Source organism: Sus scrofa, chromosome 18 (genome assembly GCF_054392235.1).
Source record: "Sus scrofa isolate SSC_HxYL_T2T_F1_AM1 chromosome 18, Sscrofa_HxYL_maternal_Yorkshire_Landrace_v2.0, whole genome shotgun sequence".
Lineage (NCBI taxonomy): Eukaryota > Metazoa > Chordata > Mammalia > Artiodactyla > Suidae > Sus > Sus scrofa.
Window position 1 is genome coordinate 32,586,252 of NC_139400.1, and position 22,770 is coordinate 32,609,021.

General features: G+C 38.7%; 2 protein-coding genes across 3 annotated transcripts in view; one reads left to right on the forward strand and one right to left on the reverse strand.

The window, feature by feature from the left end:
* The window catches only part of LOC100512820 (hyaluronidase-4-like), a 72,678-nt gene extending 61,323 nt beyond the window's left edge, over positions 1–11,355 (reverse strand). The window contains exons 1-2 of the mRNA XM_085004770.1: positions 10,876–11,355; positions 692–770 (exon numbers count right to left, since the gene is read on the reverse strand). The gene's annotated coding sequence lies outside the window, so the exon portion shown is untranslated. The remainder of the gene's footprint in view (positions 1–691; positions 771–10,875) is intronic.
* Positions 11,356–11,514: 159 nt separating this feature from the next.
* The window catches only part of WASL (WASP like actin nucleation promoting factor), a 67,260-nt gene continuing 56,004 nt past the window's right edge, over positions 11,515–22,770 (forward strand). For both annotated transcript variants that reach the window (XM_021079051.2, XM_003134725.6), the window contains exon 1: positions 11,515–11,941. In XM_021079051.2, the coding sequence (XP_020934710.1) occupies positions 11,825–11,941 (117 nt within the window). In that variant the 5' untranslated portion in view covers positions 11,515–11,824. The remainder of the gene's footprint in view (positions 11,942–22,770) is intronic.

Here is a 22,770-nt window from a genome sequence, read left to right on the forward strand (position 1 = left end):
CTTCCTTTTATCTCCCACTCTAGAGAGCACATGATCTCTCATCTTTGCTTTGTCCTTTAAGTCTGCTTCATTCTGATTTCTCTCTAAAAATTGCTTTCTCTTCCTTCATGAACACAGCAGAAAATGGCTAGCCCACGTTCCTTTCATACATAGTCCTTCATTCATGTAATTAGCATATACTATTATCTAGAACATGTGATTCTCAGATCTCAGGAAACAAATTTATTGACCCAGCAGATATTAGGTATTTAGCCCTGGTCCAGTCTTCTATGGCCAGAAGGTCCTTAAAACCTTAGATGTGACTTTTTAAGGGTAAGGTCACAAGATATAAATGTGGCTACCATTACTCAAGAGAACGAATATCAGCTTTTAAAAAGAATAAGTATCTATTATAGGAAAATATAGAAGGGTAAAGATGGCATGTAGAATCTGGTTATCAGTAAGTGATTTGAAAACTAGCAATAAGCAGAAATTCTGATGGGAAAAGTACAGCCAAGAGGAAATGAATTTGGAAACATATATACACTGCTATCTTTGAATCAGATACTGGGACTGGAAACTTAGAAGGCCAAATACAACCTCCCAAGGTTATTTCAGCTAATAATATTGTACTTGTCCTTGAGAATTTGCTTTCAAACCAATTTTTCACCCTTCCTCTGCTCAGTTCTGTTCTGTAAGGGGTCACTCTTACCAGATACAATTCCCAGCTTCCAAATCAGCTGATTTCCAGCTGGGTTCACCCGATGACAGGCACTTGCAGGACTGGAGGACTGGGGAAAGACAGAAGTCAGAAAATGTCTCCCTTTTCCTTCTCCAGCAGGCCCCTCTGACAGCAGACTTGCCCCCACCAGCCCCCAACGCCCCTGCGCCCCCCATGATCCCAGCTTCTGTTGAATAGGCCAACTGCTGTTCCAGCAACTGCTAGGTGACTCTAGTTCTACCTTTTCCCTTTGTCCCCTCCAGCCTCAAGTTGACTTTGTATTGTTGCTAATTTAGCTCCTATTGTTCCCTATTTGGCTTTTCGGCATCCTTATTGCCTTTGAAAACAATTTCCTGGATTAAATTCATTCTGTCTTAAATGTCTTAAGTAATTTATGATTTTCCTCGTTGGAATCAGTTGGAGCTGAAGGCAAGAATCTAGGTGCTTTAGAGACTAAGAAATGATTACTTTTTACTTATCCCAGGTAGCAAGTTAAATAAAGACTAAATGCCAACCAAGCAGAGAAAAACAATTATTGGATTTGATAGAGATAATTTATATCCAAGTACTATATTTACCTTAAACACCTGTCAGTATTGCCTTCTTGCCCTGCTAGGATTAGTTATTGAGGACCTTCACTTGCAGCTTATGCTTCAGATTGTCACTAGTCTCTTCAATGCTTTCGTAGGAATTAGCAAAAGATGTCTCCTCTTGGTACCAAAGCCCACGACTTGCATAAGAGTGTGAGCCAAATTTTAGCTCATACAAACCTAGAGATTATCATTTGGCATGCTGTGAGTGCAAAGGAAAATCATGGATTTCAAAATCTTGCCCTTAAAGGAACTACACTGTTGGTAGTTCACCTTGACCAGTCCATGAACCCAGCTCCCAGATGCTGGGTGTTACCTGCTAAGGGCTCACAGTTGCTCCCTTCTCCAGAGATGTGGCATTGCCTTTGGCTAATCGGAGTCATCACCCAAATCGCTTCCTCCTCCCAAAGCCAGTGGCTGAGTGTGTAATAAATGACACACAGAAGATTGATCCTCTTGCATCAAGGTAGCATTTCTGTGGAGTGATTTATGCTCCAGTGCTCCTGCTCTCGGAGAGGCTAAGCCTAGACTTCATCTGAGTCATTTACATAGCTATTTCCCCTTCCCTTATAAAACCTTCCTGAAGAACATTCCTTCAATAACTTTTGTGTGCCTAAATCCCAGTTTCAGGCTTTGCTTCTAGGGACTTGCTCCAATACAAGCATTCATTATGATTTTTTTTTTTTAATCTCTAGAGGACAAATAAATTCTCAACAGAAACAGGAATAATTTAAATAGTAATATAAAATTGGTACTCTGTTATTAAGACTTAAGGATTCAATCTTAAAATAATATGAAAATTTGTAATTACTAATGATATGGCACAAAATATATTTTTGGTATTGGAAATTTAAGAACTGAGAAAACAGAGGATGCAATAAGTTTAAAAAACTGGTTCCATACTCTATATAGGGTTTTCAGGTTACACATGTTTATAAAGTACATGTAAATATAGCTAAGTGAAAAAAATACTATCAAGAATCTTTGAGATCCTTGAACTTCAGTTCTACTTAGGAGTAACAGCTACCATTTACTGAGCTACCATTAAGTGCCAGGCTTTGCAGCAGGTACTGCTACATACATTTTTTTTTCAATTTTACTCCCTACAACAATCCCATGAGATAAGTATTATCTGCACTTTACAGATGAGAAAACTGAGGTACAGTGAAGTAATTTGACCACTGCAGAGCTGGTCTTCAACCTAGGTGTGCCTCTCAATGAAATGTTTAGACACACTTAATTAACAGCTGTTATGTAACAAGCCAAATATATCCACATGTTTTCTTATACTTTTTGCCTTTTCCATTTTTAGGCATTGGTGAATAAGCAGTTTGAACTAATAATTGCTAAGGTCTCTTGACTCCCAAACAAGGAATAAGGAACTTATTTTAACATGACCGCTCACTGGCTAAATTATTTGAATGTTCAACTATTAAAAAACAAACAAACTGGTAATATTAATGTCTAGCCATGGGGATTTGAGAGGCATGACTGATTTAACAATTATTATTATACAATCCAGTTTTGAATATAAATGGTACATATTAGAACAATACCTCCATAAAACCATAGTCACCAATTACCCATTCTTTTCTACTGAGGTAATTAAAAGCAGTATTTTAAGCTCAGGGGATTGTAATTCTTAACAATTCCTCTTCCAATAGATGCAGGCTTGTAATAAGACTTATATACTATTCATTTTTATGCTACCAAGAGGTTATTTGCAATATGAAAAAATCATATTGTTTATATTATTTTATGTATTGCCTTTTTACCCATTACTTTTTAAAATGCTGGATGTCTTTTCCCATGGGATCGGTTATACAATTTTAAAGCCGAAAAGGACCTTAGCAACCATTAAATCACTCCCTCCATTTCACAAAGGAGTAAATGGAAGCATACAAAAGTTGAGGAACTTCACTAAGATTACATGGCTAGTTAATATGAGAACCTGGATTAGAACAGCTAATCCCTGTTTGCCCTAGCAGCTGTTTTGCCAGATGTGGACAAAGAAGACATTGTACCTACAGTTACATTATTTAGGCCTTCAACAGATGCGAATAAACTTTAGTGGCTTATAGTTCCCTCTCAAAAAAGGAATGGGGTTCACATAGTCCGTCACATAATGCTACCTGTCATATGCTGGGGCAAGGGGGTGAGAAGGTGGTTGCTGGTGGCAGTAAATTTAATCCCCTGGATCCTCATGAAGTTCCGTCCATCATAATCACCAGGAAGGCTTTTTTAAACATAGACTGATGAGGGCTACCCCCAGTATTTCCAATGCAGCTTCTGACTCAAAGTGGGGCCCAAGAATTTACATTTCTAATGAGTTCCCAACTGCTACTGGTCAGGATACACATTTTGAAAACTATTCGTCTATCTCCTCAGGCCCATAGGGATGTTAGTCTATTGCATTTTGTCCTGGTTCTTGTTCTTACTCTAGTCTTTGCTTACAGAGTTGCTTTCCCAGACTAAATCAAGCCTTGATTTATTGTTCTGGCAACTGCATCAAGCTAAAAACTATTATTTCCAGAAATCCCTAACAATATACCCTACATTTCTCCTCTCAAACTGGGGCCCTGGATACCTTAGGCTGCTTGGGAAAAAAAAAAAAAAAAAAAAAAAATCACTCCATGCTCTGGACTTTCATCAACTTGCTGGCCATCTAAGGTGGCTGTCATTCCTGTCTACTTGTTAGCTATAATCCCTGTCTCTGCTCCCATTAGGTTGTGTGCTGACTTCTGCAGATTGTATTTTTTCTCTAAGTGCTCTCAGAATATCACATGCTTAGTACTGTGTAGCAGAGTCTGGACAAGACTCTAGTGTTCTTGACTTGCCTCCATAGGATGTCCATCTTTGTATCGTTTGAAAAACATTCATATATTGTGCCTTGGATCAGAAGTGATCACTTGGTTTACAAGAATACACTTAATATCACATAGGTTCAATGTTATGAATAAGAAGATACTAAGATGAAGAAGACAAGATCTCAGCTCTCGGAGAGCCTTAAGATTAAAAATGGAAGAAACAGACATTTAAAAATAATTATAATTTCCAAATGTAAAATCTGTATATCACTGGCTTTGACAATGTATTATGCTATATTAAAATGACATACTACAATCTTCTTTAACAGATCAGCTAAACAGCTATTCACAGATAAATGACATCAAAATGTATGACCTTATTATAGTACTAATCCATTCAACCATTATCAACTTCTCAAGGGGCAAATAACCTAGTTTCGGAGGAAAAATTACATTGCTAGTTCTTATTAAAGACAAAAAAAAAAAAATGCTATAAAAAGGACTGCTTACTCCCAAGAGACAAGTTGTATAATACTTATATGTAATGTATGTACATAATACACATATAATACATTATACATAATGCTATCACTTTCAAAAAATTGGAAAACAAGTACTATTCACGTCTAATATTTTATATTATTGCTTTGTCTAAAAAGATCTCCTCTCCAGTCATTTAATGTCATAAAGGTCTACTGTCCCTTGCCATCTTCTCCTAACTGAATTAACTAGTTGCTGAGTACCTATAAATACTCATCCTATTTACTCATCCAGGAAATTTCTGACTTTATAAATCTTCAGATCCCTAAAGCTGAACCTGAAAGATCAGGCTCTCTTGCAGCTAGGGCCCAGGTTTGTGACTTTTCTCTAAACAGACAACTCATGGGCAACTGTGATTTCAAAGCACAGAAAGAAGCAGGTGGTACAAGGAATCCATTATGGCCAAGATGGCAGCAGAAATATATAGCTTTTAGAAACCCAGAAGAGTTCTAGTTTCCAGTTCCTAATTTTAGCATTGGATTTATGGTGTCCATGTCCAGAGATGACAGATAAGAGTTTGCTGTACAGTTCCGGAGTGAAATGTGGATGTAGTTTCTAGTTGTATAGAATGAATCAAGAGGTCTAACATTTAACCAACAGGCATTTCAGAAAGAGAAGAGAAAAACTGAGTGTAGAAAATGATGAGAAAGTAACACAAGAGAACTTTGCCATACTAAAGGACATGAGTTTTTAGATAGAAAAGATCTTTGAAATACTCGGTACAATGAATATAAAAAGATCTCACTATTGGTACATCATCAAATTTCAGAATTCCATGAGCAAACGGAAGATCCTAAAAACTTCTAAAGCTAGTAAGAAGTCACACACAAAAAATCAGAATCAGAGTAACATCATCATATTTCAATAGCATTGTTAAGATCAGAAATCAAATTCAAATTTTGAAGGACAGTGGTTTTTAATCTGAAATTCTAGACCCTGTTATACTATCAGCCACTTGGGAGATTAGAATAAGACATGACATGATCTGATCTTCAAGGTCTCAAAAATGTATTACTTTCTCTATTTTTCTAGGGAAGTCTCTGATGGACATATACTACCAAAATAAGGGAATAAACCAAGATAGTTAACAAAGAAATAGAGAGCTCAGCTCAGAAAAGAGGTGAAGGGAAATCCCAGACAACAGTCACATGGTCAAGACAGCAATAGCTTAGAATAACATAGAATGGTAGGAGTTCCTGTCGTGGCGCAGTGGTTAACGAATCCGACTAGGAACCATGAGGTTGCGGGTTCGGTCCCTGCCCTTGCTCAGTGGGTTAACGATCCGGCGTTGCCATGAGCTGTGGTGTAGGTCGCAGACCCGGCTCGGATCCTGTGTTGTTGTGGCTCTGGCGTAGGCCGGCAGCTACAGCTCCGATTAGACCCCTAGCCTGGGAACCTCCATATGCCGCGGGAGCGACCGAAGAAATAGCAACAATAACAAAAGACAAAAGACAAAAAAAAAAAAAAAAAAAAAAAGAATGGTAGAGGGCCCTAGGGGAGAGGTCTCTAATAAACACACAAGCACAACAGAAGTACATCTAATAGATTCTTGATACATTTGATTACTGGGAAATAATAGTATGAGGTGAAATTTTACAATTGTTAAAGAATTTGGAAGGGGTTCTCTTGTGGTGCAGTGGGTAAGGATCTGCCATTGTCACTGCAGTGGCTTGGGTAGGTGCTATAGCTCAAGTTTGATCCCTGGCCCAGGAATTTCCATATGTGGCGAGAGCAGCCATAAAAAAAAATCTATATCTATATCTATATATATGTATATATATCTATATACATATATATAGATATATATGGAAGAAATGAAACAATTAAATAAAAGAATATTTGAGGAAGTCATTGAAGGGAAAATAAACGCAAAGTTAAAGTAGTCCAAGAATGTAAATACTATATTCATAGTGCAATATTTGACTCAGAGAATAACACATTATTCTATGTGATAATGATTTACACACAAATTGTGCTATAACTATATTGGGGGAGGAGAAATAGGGAAGTGGTAGTTTAAGAGAAATAAATCCCCATCATATATAATGAGAAGTTAATAGATAAAGCTTTAAATTTTTTTCTTCTGAGGAATGTGTTTATTTTTCTATATTACTCAATGAATTTATTACATTTATAGTTCTAGAATGATAAAGCTTTAAACTGATCAATCAATACATAGTAGCTTAGCATATTATTTAGAAATATATACATAAATACCAAAAGAAACAGTTCAAAGCAGTCGACTCTAGGGAGAACATATGGGGATAAAGAAGAAAGCACGGAGTGTCTGGGTTTTGTTGTTGTTACAAGCTTTGTAATACTATTTTATATTTTAGAGCATGTGAATGAATCACTTTTTTTTAAATCTCAATTAAAAAGATAAAGAAAATGAATAAGCCTGGATTTCAACTTTGAAATGGAAAATGAACTACTAATAAACCTGAAGTAGGAAAGAGGAATAAAAATGCACACAAAAATTACTGACATAGATATAACAAACTTGATCAATACAACTACAAAAAAATTATACGTAGAAAGAAGAGTCTATATGCTTCCTCCCAATTAATGTGTGGGGACGTGTGGCATCTTCAAATCATCACAAGAATCCAAACTGCCTACTCATCTATAATGTAGATTGACCTTGAGCCACATTATAATAAAGAAGCCAATGTTGTTTCCCTCTCATCTAGAATAATTCACCTGAGAGCCTCTGAATATTCATTAAAGTTAATGAGCAGTGAAAAACCAAAACCCAGTAAGCTGCATCTTGTGAACTATAATGCACATAGGTCTTCAAATCATCTCTTGAATAAAGGTATGTATCAGGTATCTGGAAACTAGTGCTAGTAATTATTACTGGTAAGTCACTAGCTTAATTAAGAATTCAATTTTGCATTAAGATCAATAAGAAATTAGAATGGGTTGTAAACAAGCTATCTACTTTTTTAAAAAAGTAAGCCCCAGAGAGGTTTGCATTCAAAATGAATTTAATGGGGAAGGTAGGGGTTTATCATTTACTAGCTTACTTTTCAAGATTTTAGTTGATGAAAAAGAAAACTTTTAATTTGGGAGAACAAGGACTAGCACAAATTCTTTTAAACACTGCTATACGCAACATTCTCATAAACATGGAGAGATGTTTTACAACGTGAATATCTTACACCCATGGCAACTGGAGGTTGCATGGGGAAGTGACCTTCATCGCCCCTGCAGTATCCGGGTTTGCTGTTGTTCTATCTCTGTAACTCAGCTCTGCCCCCAGGGAAGCAGCATGTCAGTACTGGTACTTATGACTACAAAGGTTGCTGAATGCCACAGATCCCTGTGTGCAGCTACCTCTACATTCCCCACAATGAAGGGTGTCACTACATTTTAAATTATTAACATTATCAAGGGGAACAGGGTGTTTTAGAGGACTTGTAACAGCACATAAACAATGACATTTGTAAAGAAGAAAAGTGGATTAATAAAGCACCAGGACAGGAGAAATTGGTAAAGTATAATGGTAATGGCAGGAAATGCATCTAAAAAATATGCCCTTATTCCCATAAATAAGCTACTTTCATTTTCTCATTTTACTCTCTTTCTGTTAAAATGAGGACCTTACCTTAAAGTATCATAGCAAAGAAAGAAGAAAATAAAAGGCCTAGGAAAAAATCTAATTGAGTCAAGGAAAAGGAAGCAGGAGAAATTAAACAAGAATGCCTTACTCAGTGATATTCACAGACATTTGAATACAGCTTATGCATTTTATATGTATAGCAAAATAAAATCTCTACAGTATTCTTAACCTAGCTTACAAACTTCAAGGTGCTTAGGTGAAGGGAAATAGAATGCTTCTTATTTCCTGGATCAAATCCAGTCTCTCAATCCGAGTGAAAAGAATTTGAGATAAGAAAGTAACTTGCCAAAGAAAACAGAGAGAAAGATGTCTTATGTTCTGCCAAATAGAGGATATGTTATCAAGAATGGAAGAAGGGGACTTGCTAAAACTTTTGAAACAAATACAGCTGGTACGTGGTATCAGGATGAATGTGGAAAAATAGAATCCTTGTATGCATGGTAAGGGGGGGATATCCAAATGCTGCTTGTTCACATGTTCATGAGAGTAAGGAAGTCCTATTTCCAATGCAATGTTCATGCTTACATTTTCCAAGTTTTAAGAACCAAATGTTGGGGGGGAAAGCCTAGAGAAAAGCAAAAATAACAACAAAGGGGTAGAAAATAAGAACTTAAATTGCAATTTTGTTAACAAAATCATAGTTAAAATTTTTGGGAAAAGTTATAGAAACATTTTGAACTTGTGAAAAAAAAAAACCTATGGTGGTTATAATCTTCCATTTTCATTTCTAAAGAAAAAAGAACAAGGACAAACAGTCAGAAATATACATTTAGAATAGATGATATATATAAAATTTCCTGAAAGAAAAACAAAACAAAACAAAAAAGAGTCTAGGCTAACAAAAGGTTAGGAAGTGATTGGAACCCAACCAGTCTTAGCAGGGACAGTTTCCTCAACCCATAGCTACCGTCCATTCATCTATTCTCTTACAGCTCTTTTTTCACAGTCCTTTTCCACGTCCCTCTCTCCCATCTTCAAAATATTCTGTATTCTGCAAGTTTTAAAAGCTGGCATTTCTGGGCTAAAAATTGCTATCTTTCAGGTTTTATTAGTTAGAAACTAATATGATTCTGTCTCTAGATTTATAGCTTTAAAAAGTTTTGTACTTTTGGTATACACAGCTTCTGTGACATAATATATAGCCTAATTAGAAATTCTAACAAAGAAATTGTGACCCAATTCACCATGATATATTTGAAGAATTTATATAGAGTTCTGAATATGAAGGACAGTTTTTGAAGTAGGAAGCTTATATAAATAGAACAAAGGTAAAAACACACATATCAACTGAATGTTTGTTCACACCTTAGTTAAGGGAAGGCAGAACAGACCATAGGCTATGATGGTCAATGACAGACAAGTAGTATTTGAGCAACCACTCTGTATCAGGTACTTTATACATGCTATCTTTATAAATTTTGTAATTTTGAAGTAGGTTTGATTACTTCTGTTTATTGTACACCTTTATTAAACAGAAATTACTTCAGAGGAAACAAACTCAGAAAAGCAACTTGTCCAAAGTCCATAAGGGTATAATGGCAGAACAAGAACTCCATTTGAGGCCTATCTGAAGCCTCTACTTTTGTTAACTCTTTTGGTTCACAGGTTGGAAAATATTAGGGCTCTAATTTCTACTACTCAAGAATATGTAATATTTTCTACTGTCACTGAAGCTTTAATTCACAGGAACCTCACTTTTATACAACAAACTGATTTAGCTTCAAAGTTTATTTTGTTAGCTCTATAATTCAGGGGCAACTCCTGGTTTTCATTTCTACTATTGCCTTTCTAAACCTAATTATTTTATAAAAAGTCTGCTTGCTTTTATTTAAATCACCTTTTCCCCTAGCATTATTATTCATCAAGTTTAATTTAGAAATATCCACATTTTATGCAAGGACTACTAGGACTATATGATCTTATTTGCCTTTGTAGATTTATTCCTACTTAGCTAATTTCATTAAGAGCAGCTTAAATTTTAATTTTTAGTAATATTCTCAAAATGTATCGATAACAGTTTATCAATCTGTTTAGTACATCAAAGATTTGTACTGGGAGTTTTCAGAAACGTTTTAATCAAATAGTTTTACCAAATTTTATCTGGCATAAATGTCTTAAGTTTGATATGGGTAATTTTTTAATTGAAATTGAATAATAAACAAACATGATGGTAAAGCTGATGCAACATATGCTAATTTCTCTAAAGTGGAGAAGTCGGATGCTTACTCTATAAATCGCAGCAGTGGGTATTACTTATCATTTCCATATTCCAAAACACCGTCTTAAGACAGCTGTTTAGTATTTAACTTACTGAACAAAGGGGGTTATCCCAGGTAGCTTTCAATATTCTGAGGCATTTTTTTTTTTTTGAAGGTCCCAAGATTTACTTCCAATGATATACAAGATAATGAATTTTCCTGGGGACATCCCAAAATGGGCACATTCATTTTGGATAAAAGGAAAACGAGGTCTTCGGAGTTTGAGAGAAAGAAAAGATGAGGAGGGGAAAAGGAATATTTTCCAATTCACTAAACGAAGGAAAATGTGTGGAATACCCTTCAGAGAAAAAGAGTCTGAATTTAAACGTTACTAATAAGTGTATCCTACGAAACACACCAGCCAGAGTAGAAATCTCTTCTAAGTGCGTCTGCTTTTTCGGGAACATCCAATCAGCAAGGTCTCTCTTTCATAACATTGGGAGAGGCCTGTTCCTTCACTCCCACTGTTGAAGTCTGCACAAACTTGGAGAAACCCTGGGCACCTGCGGCTCTGAAGAAACCGGCGAGGAGCACAAACGAGGGCGTCTTTTCTCCTATTTTCCGTCTCCAGATTCCAACCTTTTTGACAAGCAGTGCGAACGCCCAGCCGCCGCGCCCCAGAAATAAGAGCTATTCTCAGGAGGTGGACCTGGGTCTGCGCTGACGCTTCTCAAAGGTGTGCGTCCGCAGAAGAGGAGCTCAGAGCTGGGCCGCGGAGACCAGCCGTTTTCTCTCTCCTAGAGCTGCCGCGGAGAACAGGAGAGGAACAAGACCAGGAGAGGAGCGAGACCAGACGCCAGAGCCCGCGCGCGACTCGTCGCCCCGCGTCGGAAAACTCAGCCCGCCCGCCAGCGGAAGGGGGCGTGGCCTCGGGCAGGCGCGGCGAAGCCAGCCGCGGCGTGGGGGCGGGAGGGGGGGCCGGCCCGCAGCCGCGCGTTTCCGGCGCGCTCCCCCGCGTCTTGCGTCCTGTGGTCTCGCCCGTCTCCGCTGCCATGTTGGATTGTGCGGCCGCCGCCGCCGCCGAAGGAGGGTTGGAGGAGGAGTTGGGAGTTTAACGCAGTCGCCGGAGTGCAAGGACAACGACCATCCGGCCAGACCCTGGCCGGGCGGGAGCAGAGAGCTTCCCTTTCTCAGCGCGGTCCGCCGACGGCTCCTCCTTCCCTTGGCCTCCTCCCCGTGCCAGAGGAGCTGCGAGATGCTGCGCCTCTGACTCCCCTCCTCCCGCCCCTGTCACCGAGAAGGGGATCTAGCATTCGCCCACTCGCCGGAGGAGACGGCCCTGGCCTCCCAACCCTGCCGGCGAAACCATGAGCTCCGGCCCGCAGCAGCCGCCGCCGCCGCGGAGGGTCACCAACGTGGGGTCCCTGCTGCTCACCCCGCAGGAGAACGAGTCCCTCTTCACCTTCCTCGGCAAGAAATGTGTGGTGAGTGGCCGAGATCCGTGTCGCCGCGTCCTACTTTGCCTCCTGGGCCGGGGCTGGAGGGCCGGGAAGTGGGAGTGGGGAAGGAGGCGGGAGCGGCGCGGGGAGGATCGGGCTGCAGGCCTGGCCTCTCGCGGCCCTGTCTCCGTGTCGGCCCCCTCTGGCCGGGTTTCCTGGGTGCGGGCCGGCGCGGCCGGACGCCACCTCCCGGACCTGTCCTGGGAACAGGGAAGTGTCACCTCTGCAGGCCTGCCTTGGAGCCCAGCTTGGCCGGGCCCGGGTCCGTGTCCTGGCTGCTGGCTCAAACTTTACAAACAGTCCTCTCAAGGGGATTTTCTTGCAGGACCTGCTTGATCTTAGTAGTTGGGCCCCTGTACTGGCCCCAGTTTATCCTCCTGCGGCCTGATTTGGGGGCACCTTCTTTCACAATGCCAAAGGTTTCAGGAGTATGTAGATCGGGGACTGAAGCCTAAATATGAATGAAACGACCCATAAGGTGGTTTTTAATCTCCCTTGAGGTTCTCAGGAAGAAGTGAAGTCGAGTGCATCGGTTCAGAACGAGGGCAGGAAGCACTACTACTGCTCCCCATTGGAGAGGAACAAGGTTTATTTCTCCAGCAGTCTAGCCCAGGCCTGGTTTCTCTCTCCTCTTGTTTCGTTTTTTGCATTGGTAGGAGATGCTGCTCTCCCGCAACCAAGCTCAGGGGAATCTCGGTCTCCTGCCGTTCTTGGCCTTTTGGAGTCTGAGAATGGTTCTTAGGCTGGTGCTGTGCGGCCTGTTCCAACCCCAGATGGCGGGTTGGGAGCGAGCCGTTCTGCTGTGGGAAGGGGAATGTGTGTTGTTGACGGAAGCATTCATTACATTGGCTGCTGGCACTTCTGGGGGTGGGGAGGTTCTGCTCTATGGTGGAGGCCTTGTCAGGCTGCATCTTACTGCAGTGGCTGGGTTGAACCGTGATTGAGTTTGTTGAAACGCTGTTTGGGTCCCTTACTCCCCTCTCTCCTGGTGAGCACCTGCAGAGTATGTGCCACTGGAACCCAGGAACTACCAAGGGAAATGTCAACAGAGATGTACTTTTTACAACTGTTCTTAGTAGTGTTAAATGGATCCAGAGGACACCTGCTTGTTTAAGAAGTTAAGATTAGACAATTTTTGAGAAGTTACCAAATTAATTGTTAACTTTATAGTTTACCCTTTGTATCCTGTGCCATCCAGTAGGAGATTGAATCATTGCATTCAATTCAGATGTTTCATATTTCAGAAGTTAGGTCTGAGTAGAAGAATAAAATGAGTAGGGTGGCTTAAAATTAGAATTTGGAAAACAACCGTAAAGACATTCAAGCCCCCTACTTCCCCCACACACTTTTTAATCAAGTGAGAAAACTGAGCCAGTGAGCCCTAAGTCACACAGCAATTTGGTAATGTAACCAGAACTAGAAAACCAGGACACCTGATGGCCAGTCTATTGTACTTTCCACTACATCATGTTGTTTTAGAAGAGTTTTTTCCTTATTTGTTATAGATTTATTTCCAAAAGTGATTTTAAAGGAATAGTCACTTTTTTTTTCACACCAGAAACTGATAAAATTAAAGTATAAGATCCTTAAAGGAGCACTAGTTTTTGCATATTTTCAACTTAGGAAAATCTCCAATACTTTGAAAGTAACATTCATTGTCTGCAAATGAAAAAAATTTAAAATTTTGCTGGTTTACTGCTTTTGCTATGTAATCTGTGTCAGAAAGGAAGTAGTTGTACTATGTGTTAGTTACCAGACACATTCAGTTTAGACAGGAAGGACATTACATTTATAAACAGGTATACTGACTCTGTGCTTACCTGTTATGTTTACTGGTTTCAAAAAATGACAAATGTTGAAGAATACAGGGATAGAAAAATATGCTATTGCTTAGTGGTTAATGTAGGTGGATTGGCAAATAAGCTGTCAGTACTCAGTGCATTTTGGTTTTTGTTTTTTTGTTTTTGGTTTTGTTTTTTTTCTTTTTAGTGAAGTTCCCAGGCTGGGGGGGGGGGGGGGTCAAGGAGCTGCAGCTGCCAGCCTACGCCACAGCCTACAGCCACAGCAATGCGGGATCTGAGCTGTCTGTGACCTATACCACAGCTCACCGCAATGCCAGATCCTTAACCCACTGAGCAAGGCCAGGGATTGAACCCGAATCCTCATGGATATTAAGTTCATTACCACTGAGCCACAATGAGAACCCCCAGTGCTCAATTTATGTCATCTATTACTAATCAACTTTGCCATTGGGATTTCTGTCATTTAGAACCACACTATTATAGTTACCTGCTCTTGTGGTATGAAATGGTTGCAAAGATTAACTTTAATATTTGAAATCTCCAATTATTAGAAAATAAAGAGTGATATTTTTATTTTCTGGAACAACCTTATTTTCCTTCCTTTGCTGACTGTGCAGTTTTTTGTACAGTACTGAAATATATCTCATTAAAAAAATTAAGCAATGAGATTTACAGGTCAGACCAGATTTATTAAGTAAGATGTGTATTCAGAGCTCAATTTAAGAATTCAAGAAATGAAATAGGCGTACTTATAGTCACTGCTCTCAAGGAGTTTCATTCCTTCTTTCATTCAGCAGACACTTAATGAGTAACTAAATGTTGAGGCCAAAACCAGGGTTGATGCCTGCCCTCAGGGAGCTTAGGATGTCCAAAAAGAGAAACAAATGTGTCAACTGATGAGTAAGTCAATACTTCAGAGTGCTAAGAGGCTGCATGTCACAGTGGAAAATATCCTGGTTGTGATCAGCAGATGGGGCTCAAACTCATGGTCGCTTTGGACAAATTTCTTAACCTCCCCTCCGCCCCGTCCTAAAACTGATTTTTTTTCTCCCCTAAATTAAGAATACTGTCTTATGGAGTGGTTGTGTGGATTATAATTTGAAGGACTATATTGTAAAGGTATGGATTCTATTATTTTTATAAAGGTTTGGGAGAACAAAATAGAAGATGAGTAAAAGCTTTTAGAATGGGCAATACCTGAATATTTAAGATTAGTAGATATAGTTGTCCCTTGTAGTCAGCCCTCCATACAGAGATCTGCAGGTTGATGAGAGAGAGGTATGAAACACCTTGGGAAGCCAGGGGACCTGCTAATAGTATGTTATAGGCCAAGGAGGGTTTCTGCTTGGATTCTGGAGTTTAGGTGTACTTTGGAATCATTGAAGGGATTATTACAAATGCGTATGGCTAGGCCAGATTCTTAATATTCAAATTCAGCAAGTCTGAGGGGAATTTGGGCATTTCTAGCAAGCGTTATAGGAGGCTCTAACTTGTATCACAGTTTGAGAACCAATGCTGAAATCCACTATTTCCTGAAGCACATTGGAAATGTTAATAGGTTTTCCCTTAACCTTGGGTCCATATTTTGTGATTTAAGGTTAAATTCAGTTAAATCAATCCCTTTCAGTCCAGCACTTAAGATAATATATATTTCATAGATATAAGAGAGAGATGGAGTTGAGGGAGCATTGCACTAGTTAGTGAGGTACCACAAGATCAGATTTGACTTTTAGAAGGTTTGGGGAGAAAGGTGGAGGTGGTATAACAGGTGAATTGAGGGTTGTAAGAGTGGGGGCAAAGGAGATCAGATATGTGTTTACAATAGTCTGCATGAAATGTGATGAGGGTCTGAATTAAGGCAGTGCTGGTGGGATCAAGGACAAAAAGACCCCAGAAAGATTTTGTCCCCCTTAAATAGAGGGCGTGAGGGAAGGGAATTGGGAGAAACATAGGTATAAAAACACCAGAAGAGAATTATCCAGAAATATGCTTAGATGTTAATGAGACTCTAGGTTGGTGATTGTTTTCATGGAGAAGATGAATCTTCAATAAAGCTGTAGTTTTACTACAGTTTTAAAAAATAGATTTTGTGTGGAGTTCCCATCATGGCTCAGTGGTTAATGAATCTGACTAGGAACCATGAGGTTGCAGGTTTGATCCCTGGCCTTGCTCAGTGGGTTAACGATCCGGCGTTGCCGTGAGCTGTGGTGTAGGTTGCAGACGTGGCTCGGATCCCGCGTTGCTGTGGCTCTGGCATAGGCCGGTGGCTACAGCTCCGATTGGACCCCTAGCCTGGGAACCTCCATATGCCACGGGAAGCAGCCCTAGAAAAGAAAAAAAAAAAAAGATTTTATGAAAGTTGAGATTTCATTTAAAGTTACATGTAATGTATAAATATACGTTATGTACTTTAACATGAAGTTAACAGTAATGATGCAATTCATTTTTGGTAGTATTTTTTTAGAACAGTTAAAAAGGGTTAAAAACAAGATTATTAAGTCTTGTTATGTAGTTCTGTTGCCTTCCATATAGTATGATTTAACTTCTTTTCTATAAAGAATATATCTTGCCAGAAAGAGTTAAGACATTTATTCCTAAATAAGCAAAAAATTAAGGGTTGGGAAAAACAAAACCTTATACCAGCCCTCTACAACTCCAAAAGGTTTGGGGGTTAGTGATGTTGACTATTAACCATTTCCTGCATACTCACCTGGTTTATTTCTAGATGTAGTGATGTTTTCAAAAGCCATTTTTATTAACTTATTTCTTTTAGTTCCTCAGCATTTGTTTTGCCTTGCTTATATTCTTTTTTGTTTGCTTGTTTTTCCCACTCTGTATGTAATTATGAAAGATTAGACCTAATGCCTTCATAGTCTTCTATAATCTTTATAACATCTAGCATGCAGATCACTGAATACTTACTGATTGCATAATTATAATAGGTAACTTGGTTATTCCTCAGGAGTTCTTTCGGCATTTTTCATTGCTTGATGAGGTTGTTAGTGGTGTCTGGACTTAAGTTTTCATTTATTAGAACAAAGTGATTTAATTCTGCTGCTGAACTAATATAGCTGGTAGCAGTAGCTGTCCAACAGTTACTTTGTTTCTATTCTAAATTCTTAAATAGGTTTAGAAGGAGAGATGCCTACCTGGATCATTGTCTTGAAGAAAGCCTAAATTAAGGCTGTACCAGTGGGAAGTTAGGGCTAGGAATTATTAAACCTTGAGTAATGTGGAAGGAGGAAGAAGGTTAAAATTCATAGGATTTGGAATATACAAAGATGGGAAGGCAACCTTGTCTAGTAAAGAGGAAAACAGTGAATACAAAAGTGTCATACACAGTGAACTATAAGCACAGGAGGAGATATAGATGAATCTAGCAGATCTGGGTATGTATATCCTGTTTCTTGTTATTCTTAGCTCTGTAGTATAGGAACATTTCTTAACAAATATGAACCATAGTGTCTAGATTTGTAAAATGGGCTTAGTCAAGGATTTCAGAGAATAATGCAATAATGTGAATAAACCACTTATAATGCCTGCTGCTTATAAAGTGTTCTGAGAGTCTTGAGAAGCATGTGAAAGAATGTTGTCATTAATACTGTGCATTACATGGTTTAGATTTCTGGTACTGGCAGGGAAGTTTTATTGTAAAATCCTGAACTCTATATTGTATTTGTTTTGATTTAGGTAATTTAATTCTAACACTTTGGCTTGAAGTATGTAAATTAAGAGTTAAACAGAAGCTGGAACGAATCTCTTTGGGGAGTTTCTGGGCAGACTTAGCCCCTCTGGCTGCTGACTGAAGAGGAAAAAAGGGATACTGGTGTAAGAGTTAGGAGTTTCTGGGGTTTAGGCCATGCTCTGCCACCAGTTAATTGTGAATGTGAATAAGAATCGATACCTTCCTAAACTTCACTTTCCTCATCTGAAAATGAGTGATCGGACAGATAACACAGTCTTTCCACCTTTAATGTTCTATCATCCTAAATATTCTAGTTGCCAGGGACTCTAGCAGTAAAAAAACAAAAAACACCCTAAAACTAGCCCTCTGTTAACCTTGACATATGTGTGTTTTGCACAGTGAAGATAGTGTATATCTAAGTGCAGGGTAGATAATCTCAAATCATCTCATTGCAAATTCCTATTTCTAACTCACCTTTTTCTTAGCATCTCAATTTAATAGGCATATTACTTTAAAAAGACCAGGATGAACAGAATTAAAAAGCATTAATAGTAGAATAATCACCTGTTAACTAACTTTGAATTATTAATAATTATTTCTTCTAATTACAAGGAATTTTTTGCTTATTGGAAGTATGCCTTTTCATTAAGATGGACTTATCCTAAAGTTTCTCTTTTGTTAACCAATTCCATCTAAAACCTTATTCCTTACATGAAATTGTGTTAGTGATATGATAGGTAGGAATTACCTTTTATTGCTTATTATCTAAAGTTAAGAATAAGTTTTTTTTTAAGTTTTTACTTTTAAATGTATAGTGAACTGGCTTGATTATTTTAGAGTGACTAAAAGTGGAAGTTTAGAAAAGCAGATAGAGGAGTTCCCATCGTGGCTCTATGGGAATTAATCTGACTAATATCCATGAGGAGGCAGGTTCAATCCCTGGCCTAACTCAGTGTGTTAAGGATCTACATTGCCATGAGCTGTGGTGTAGGTCACAGAGGCTGCTGGGATCTGGCATGGGTGTAGGTTGCAGATGCACCTGGGACGTCGAGTGGCTGTGGCACAGGCCAATGGCTATAGCTCCACTAGCCTGGGAACCTCCATATGCTGCAGGCGCAGCCCTAAAAGAAAAAGAGCAGATAGAGTTCAGCTTCATTATAAATTATCCTAAGAGTCATAGTTTCGATCTAATAGGTGAGAACTCAGCCTTATTAATAGAGCTCATTTTCACTCTAGATTCTGGAAGTAAAACAAGTTCATACATTCTTATCCAGATTAATATTATATATATTATTAACTGTAAGTAAAATTCTTATTGGTGTGTGACTGAACGATCTAGTATTTTAAGTATTAAGTATTGTTTACTAATTAGAATATATTTGACTGCTTAATAACTATACTCATAGTGTAACAAAAATGTATTGTTTTTATTTATTGTATCTAGATCTCAGTATTCTTAGGAACAGTGGAGGATGGCATCACTATAGTGTTAATATAGGCAAGTGAAATTAATTAGAAAACATCGGTTCAGGAGTTCCCTTCGTGGCTCAGTGGTTAAGGAACCCGACTAGGAACAGTGAGGATGCTGGTTTGATCTCTGGCCTCGCTCAGTGGGTTAAGGATCCAGCATTGCCATGAGCTGTGGTGTAGGTCACAGCCAGGGCTTGGATCCTGCGTTGCTGTGGCTGTGGCTCTGGTGTAGGCCTGCAGCTTCAGCTCCAATTCGACCCCTAGCCTGGGAACTTCCACATGTTGTGGGTGCGGCCTTAAAAAGCAAAAGAAAGAGAAAGAAAGAAAGGAAGGAAGAAAGGAAACATCAGTTCACTTTGGAGTTAAAGTATCATAAAGGAATTTATGACCTTTTTTTAAAGAGACCAGGTAACTGGTGTAGAGTAATGTTGGTTGTAGTAATTTCATGCTTCAATTACTCTGCCTATTTGTTAGTTTACTTTAATTGCTCCTTAGTATCCTTGGCCCTTTGTTCTTCTGCCATGGTGGTTTTGTTTTTTAACTTATTTTTCACTTGATGTGAAGATTACTATAGAAATCTTGTCTCTGTAAAATGAGTACTCTTTAAAGACTAGATAAATTGAAACAAAATGGAAATATGAAAGACATCTGGGAATATTAAGTGCTGTTGAAAATAGGGGATTGAAATTATCTTCAGACAAATACACAGTAGATTTAAGACAAATATTTTAAAGTTAAACTTTCATATTAGGTTTGGAGAAGCTAAAACTATCTAGTATTTTTAAGTGTTAAAGGTGCATTGTTTATAATATTTTTGTTTCCGGGAGTTCCCGTCGTGGCGCAGTGGTTAACGAACCCGACTAGGAACCATGAGGTTGCGGGTTCGATCCCTGGCCTTGCTCAGTGGGTTAAGGATCCGGCGTTGCCGTGAGCTGTGGTGTAGGTTGCAGACGCGGCTCGGATCCCGCGTTGCTGTGGCTCTGGCGTAGGCTGGTGGCTACAGCTCCAATTCGACCCCTAGCCTGGGAACCTCCATATGCCACGAGAGCGGCCCAAGAAAATGGCAAAAAGACTATTTTTTTGTCTCCGAAATAAGAAATTTTAAGTGAAATACTCCTTCCAGGTATGTTTAATACTTTTGATGCCGTAAAAATATCAGATGATAGATACCTAAATATCTGAGAAATTTTCGTAATAGTAAAGGAGCTAATTGATCTATATGCAGTGAATGAAGTTAATCCAGTGATTTCCTCTTTTTATTAATAAGGTATCATCATGATCAAGAATTGAGGACTTAACTGAGTATATAACACCTTCCCAGATGTTGGATTGTATGGAAGGGTTAAAGAATATCTAGTCCTTACCCCTCAGTTGTTTACTAACTAGGTGGGAAAGACAAAAATTAAGCACAAAAAGATAATGTTTTACAAGCCAGCATATAATAAAGATTTGAATAATAGGAGAAATAGGTATATCACTGTGGGATTTAATATGTCATGTGGAGTTTGAACATGAGAACCATAAATGGCCTATAGAATTTATGTCAGAGCATGGAAGCAGCTCAGTTCACTTGTAGGGAAATATGTGAGCAAGTTTGGGGTAGAAAATTTGCATGGAGTATTTGGAAATATTGAATAGACTGGCTTGGCTAGAATTGAATGTGGTATTTACTTGAGGAGATCATGAATAATTAGTTTGAAGGATAAATTGAGGCCAGATTTTGGAAGACCTTGAATGCCAGACCTAGGGGTTGAGCTTTAGTCCCTAGCTAGAGAGAAGACACAAAGATTTTAATTCAAAAAGTGTTCAGATAGTAAGGATCTAGAAATGGGGAAAACTGGAACTTATTATTCATAATAAGAATAATTGAGTAGTACTTTAAAGTTTACCAAACACTTTTTCATTGTCTTTGAGGACCAGACCTGGCTTGGCTAAGGAACCTGAATTGAGCAGCATCTGGAATAGAAAATGGATTATGAAGGATAGTAAATCCTTGGCCTTTGTTCTCATGGCAGACACCATCTATCCCTCACAGCCTTTTTTTCTACTTCCTTATGATGTGGTTTTTGAATAATACTCAGCATATTCTTACAGGCAGCTACTACCAGTCAGTCCAAGTTCACAGTAGATGAAATCTAGTTGCCATTCCAAGGCTATATTCTAGAAACATTGTGAAGAAAAAATGGTAATATTTAGTTGGCTCTGTGAATTCAAGATGACAGCAGAACCTCCTTGTGAAAATGGCTTGATAGTAGAATTATAGGGTTAGGGCTTTTGGATTCCTTTGCCAGAGTGCTGATCATTTAGGCCTTAGGAGTGGAATTAGACCTATGAAGGTGTCAGTGCACATCAGGATCACTGAGGGAAGTAGTCTAGCCCATATTTGGCTTGATCAGCATTTGAAAAGGATGGATTTCAGTGAGGAGTCAAAGGAGGAGCAAGATATTCTCTTTACCAGAAAAATGGTATTATACATGTTGTTCTGCAACTTTTCACTTATATTTTATATCCTTCAAATACATCCATGTTCATTTATATCCATTGCATCCTTTTCATTACTACATCCTATATTTTATGTATGTCTTATAACATTAACCTCTATCAGTTTCCTAGGGCTAGTGTCACAAGGTACCACAAACTGCGTGGCTTAAAAAACAGATTTATTCTCTCACACTTCTAGAGGCTAGAAGTCCAAAATCAAGGTTTGGCAGAGTTGGTTCCATTTGGAGGCACTGAGAGGAAATCTGTCCTATGCCTCTCCTAGCTTCTAGCATTTGTTCACCATCCTTAATATTCTTTGGCTTATAGATTCATCACTCCAGTCTCTACCTATATAATCATAAAAGCATGTTCTCTGCTTGTCTGTTCCTCTGTCTTTTTGTATAAGGACACCAGTCACTGGATTACTGACAACCCTAATAACTTCATCTTAACTTGTTTACATCTGCAAAGAATCTCTTTGGATATATGGTCACATTCACAGATAGAGTTAGGACTTTAGTGTATTTTTAGGGAGACACAGATCAACCCATATTTTTAGTTTTCAAGTTTTTGGCTTTAGAAACAGTGCTGTAATGAAAACATTCAAATACATTTTTGGGGGGGCAGAGGCATGCTTACAGCATGCAGAAGTTTCTAGGCCAGGGATGGAACTTGAGTCACAGCAGTGACAATGCCAGATCCTTAACCACTTGGCCACCAGGGAACTCCTCAAATATATATTTCTATGTATCTTTTCCAAATACTTCTGTAAATTTAAAGAAATGAAGTCAGCATGGGCATTAAAAAAACAGTAATTGATACCACTGCATTGTATTCCAAAACAGTTGTTACCAACCTCTGTATAGTCACATTCATCCTAGGATTTTAAAATCTTTTTCTTTTCTTTTTTTTTTTTTTTTTTTTTTTTTTTAAAACAGCTGCTCTCATGGCATATAGAAGTCTCGGGCTAGGGGTCACATTGGAGCTGCAGCTGCCAGCCTATACCACAGTCACAGCAACAAGCAATGCCAGAACTGAGCTGCTTCTGAGACCTAGACTACAACTCATAGCAACTTCAGGTCCTTAACCCACTGAATGAGGCCAGGGATAGAACTTGTGTCATCTGGATACTAGTTGGGTTCGTTTCCAGTGAACCACAACAGGAACTCCCCTTTTTTGCTTTTGACAGTTTCACTGGCCATCACTGGTCAAAAAAAAATCTCGTTGTTTGATTTGTAGTTTTTAGTGAAGTTGTATCTGTTGGTCATTTATATTTCTTCCATGAATTGCCTATTCTTGTATTTAGACCATTTTTCTATTGGGTTATTTGTTTTTTTCTTAGTGACTTGAACTCTTTTAGGAATAGAGTTTTATAT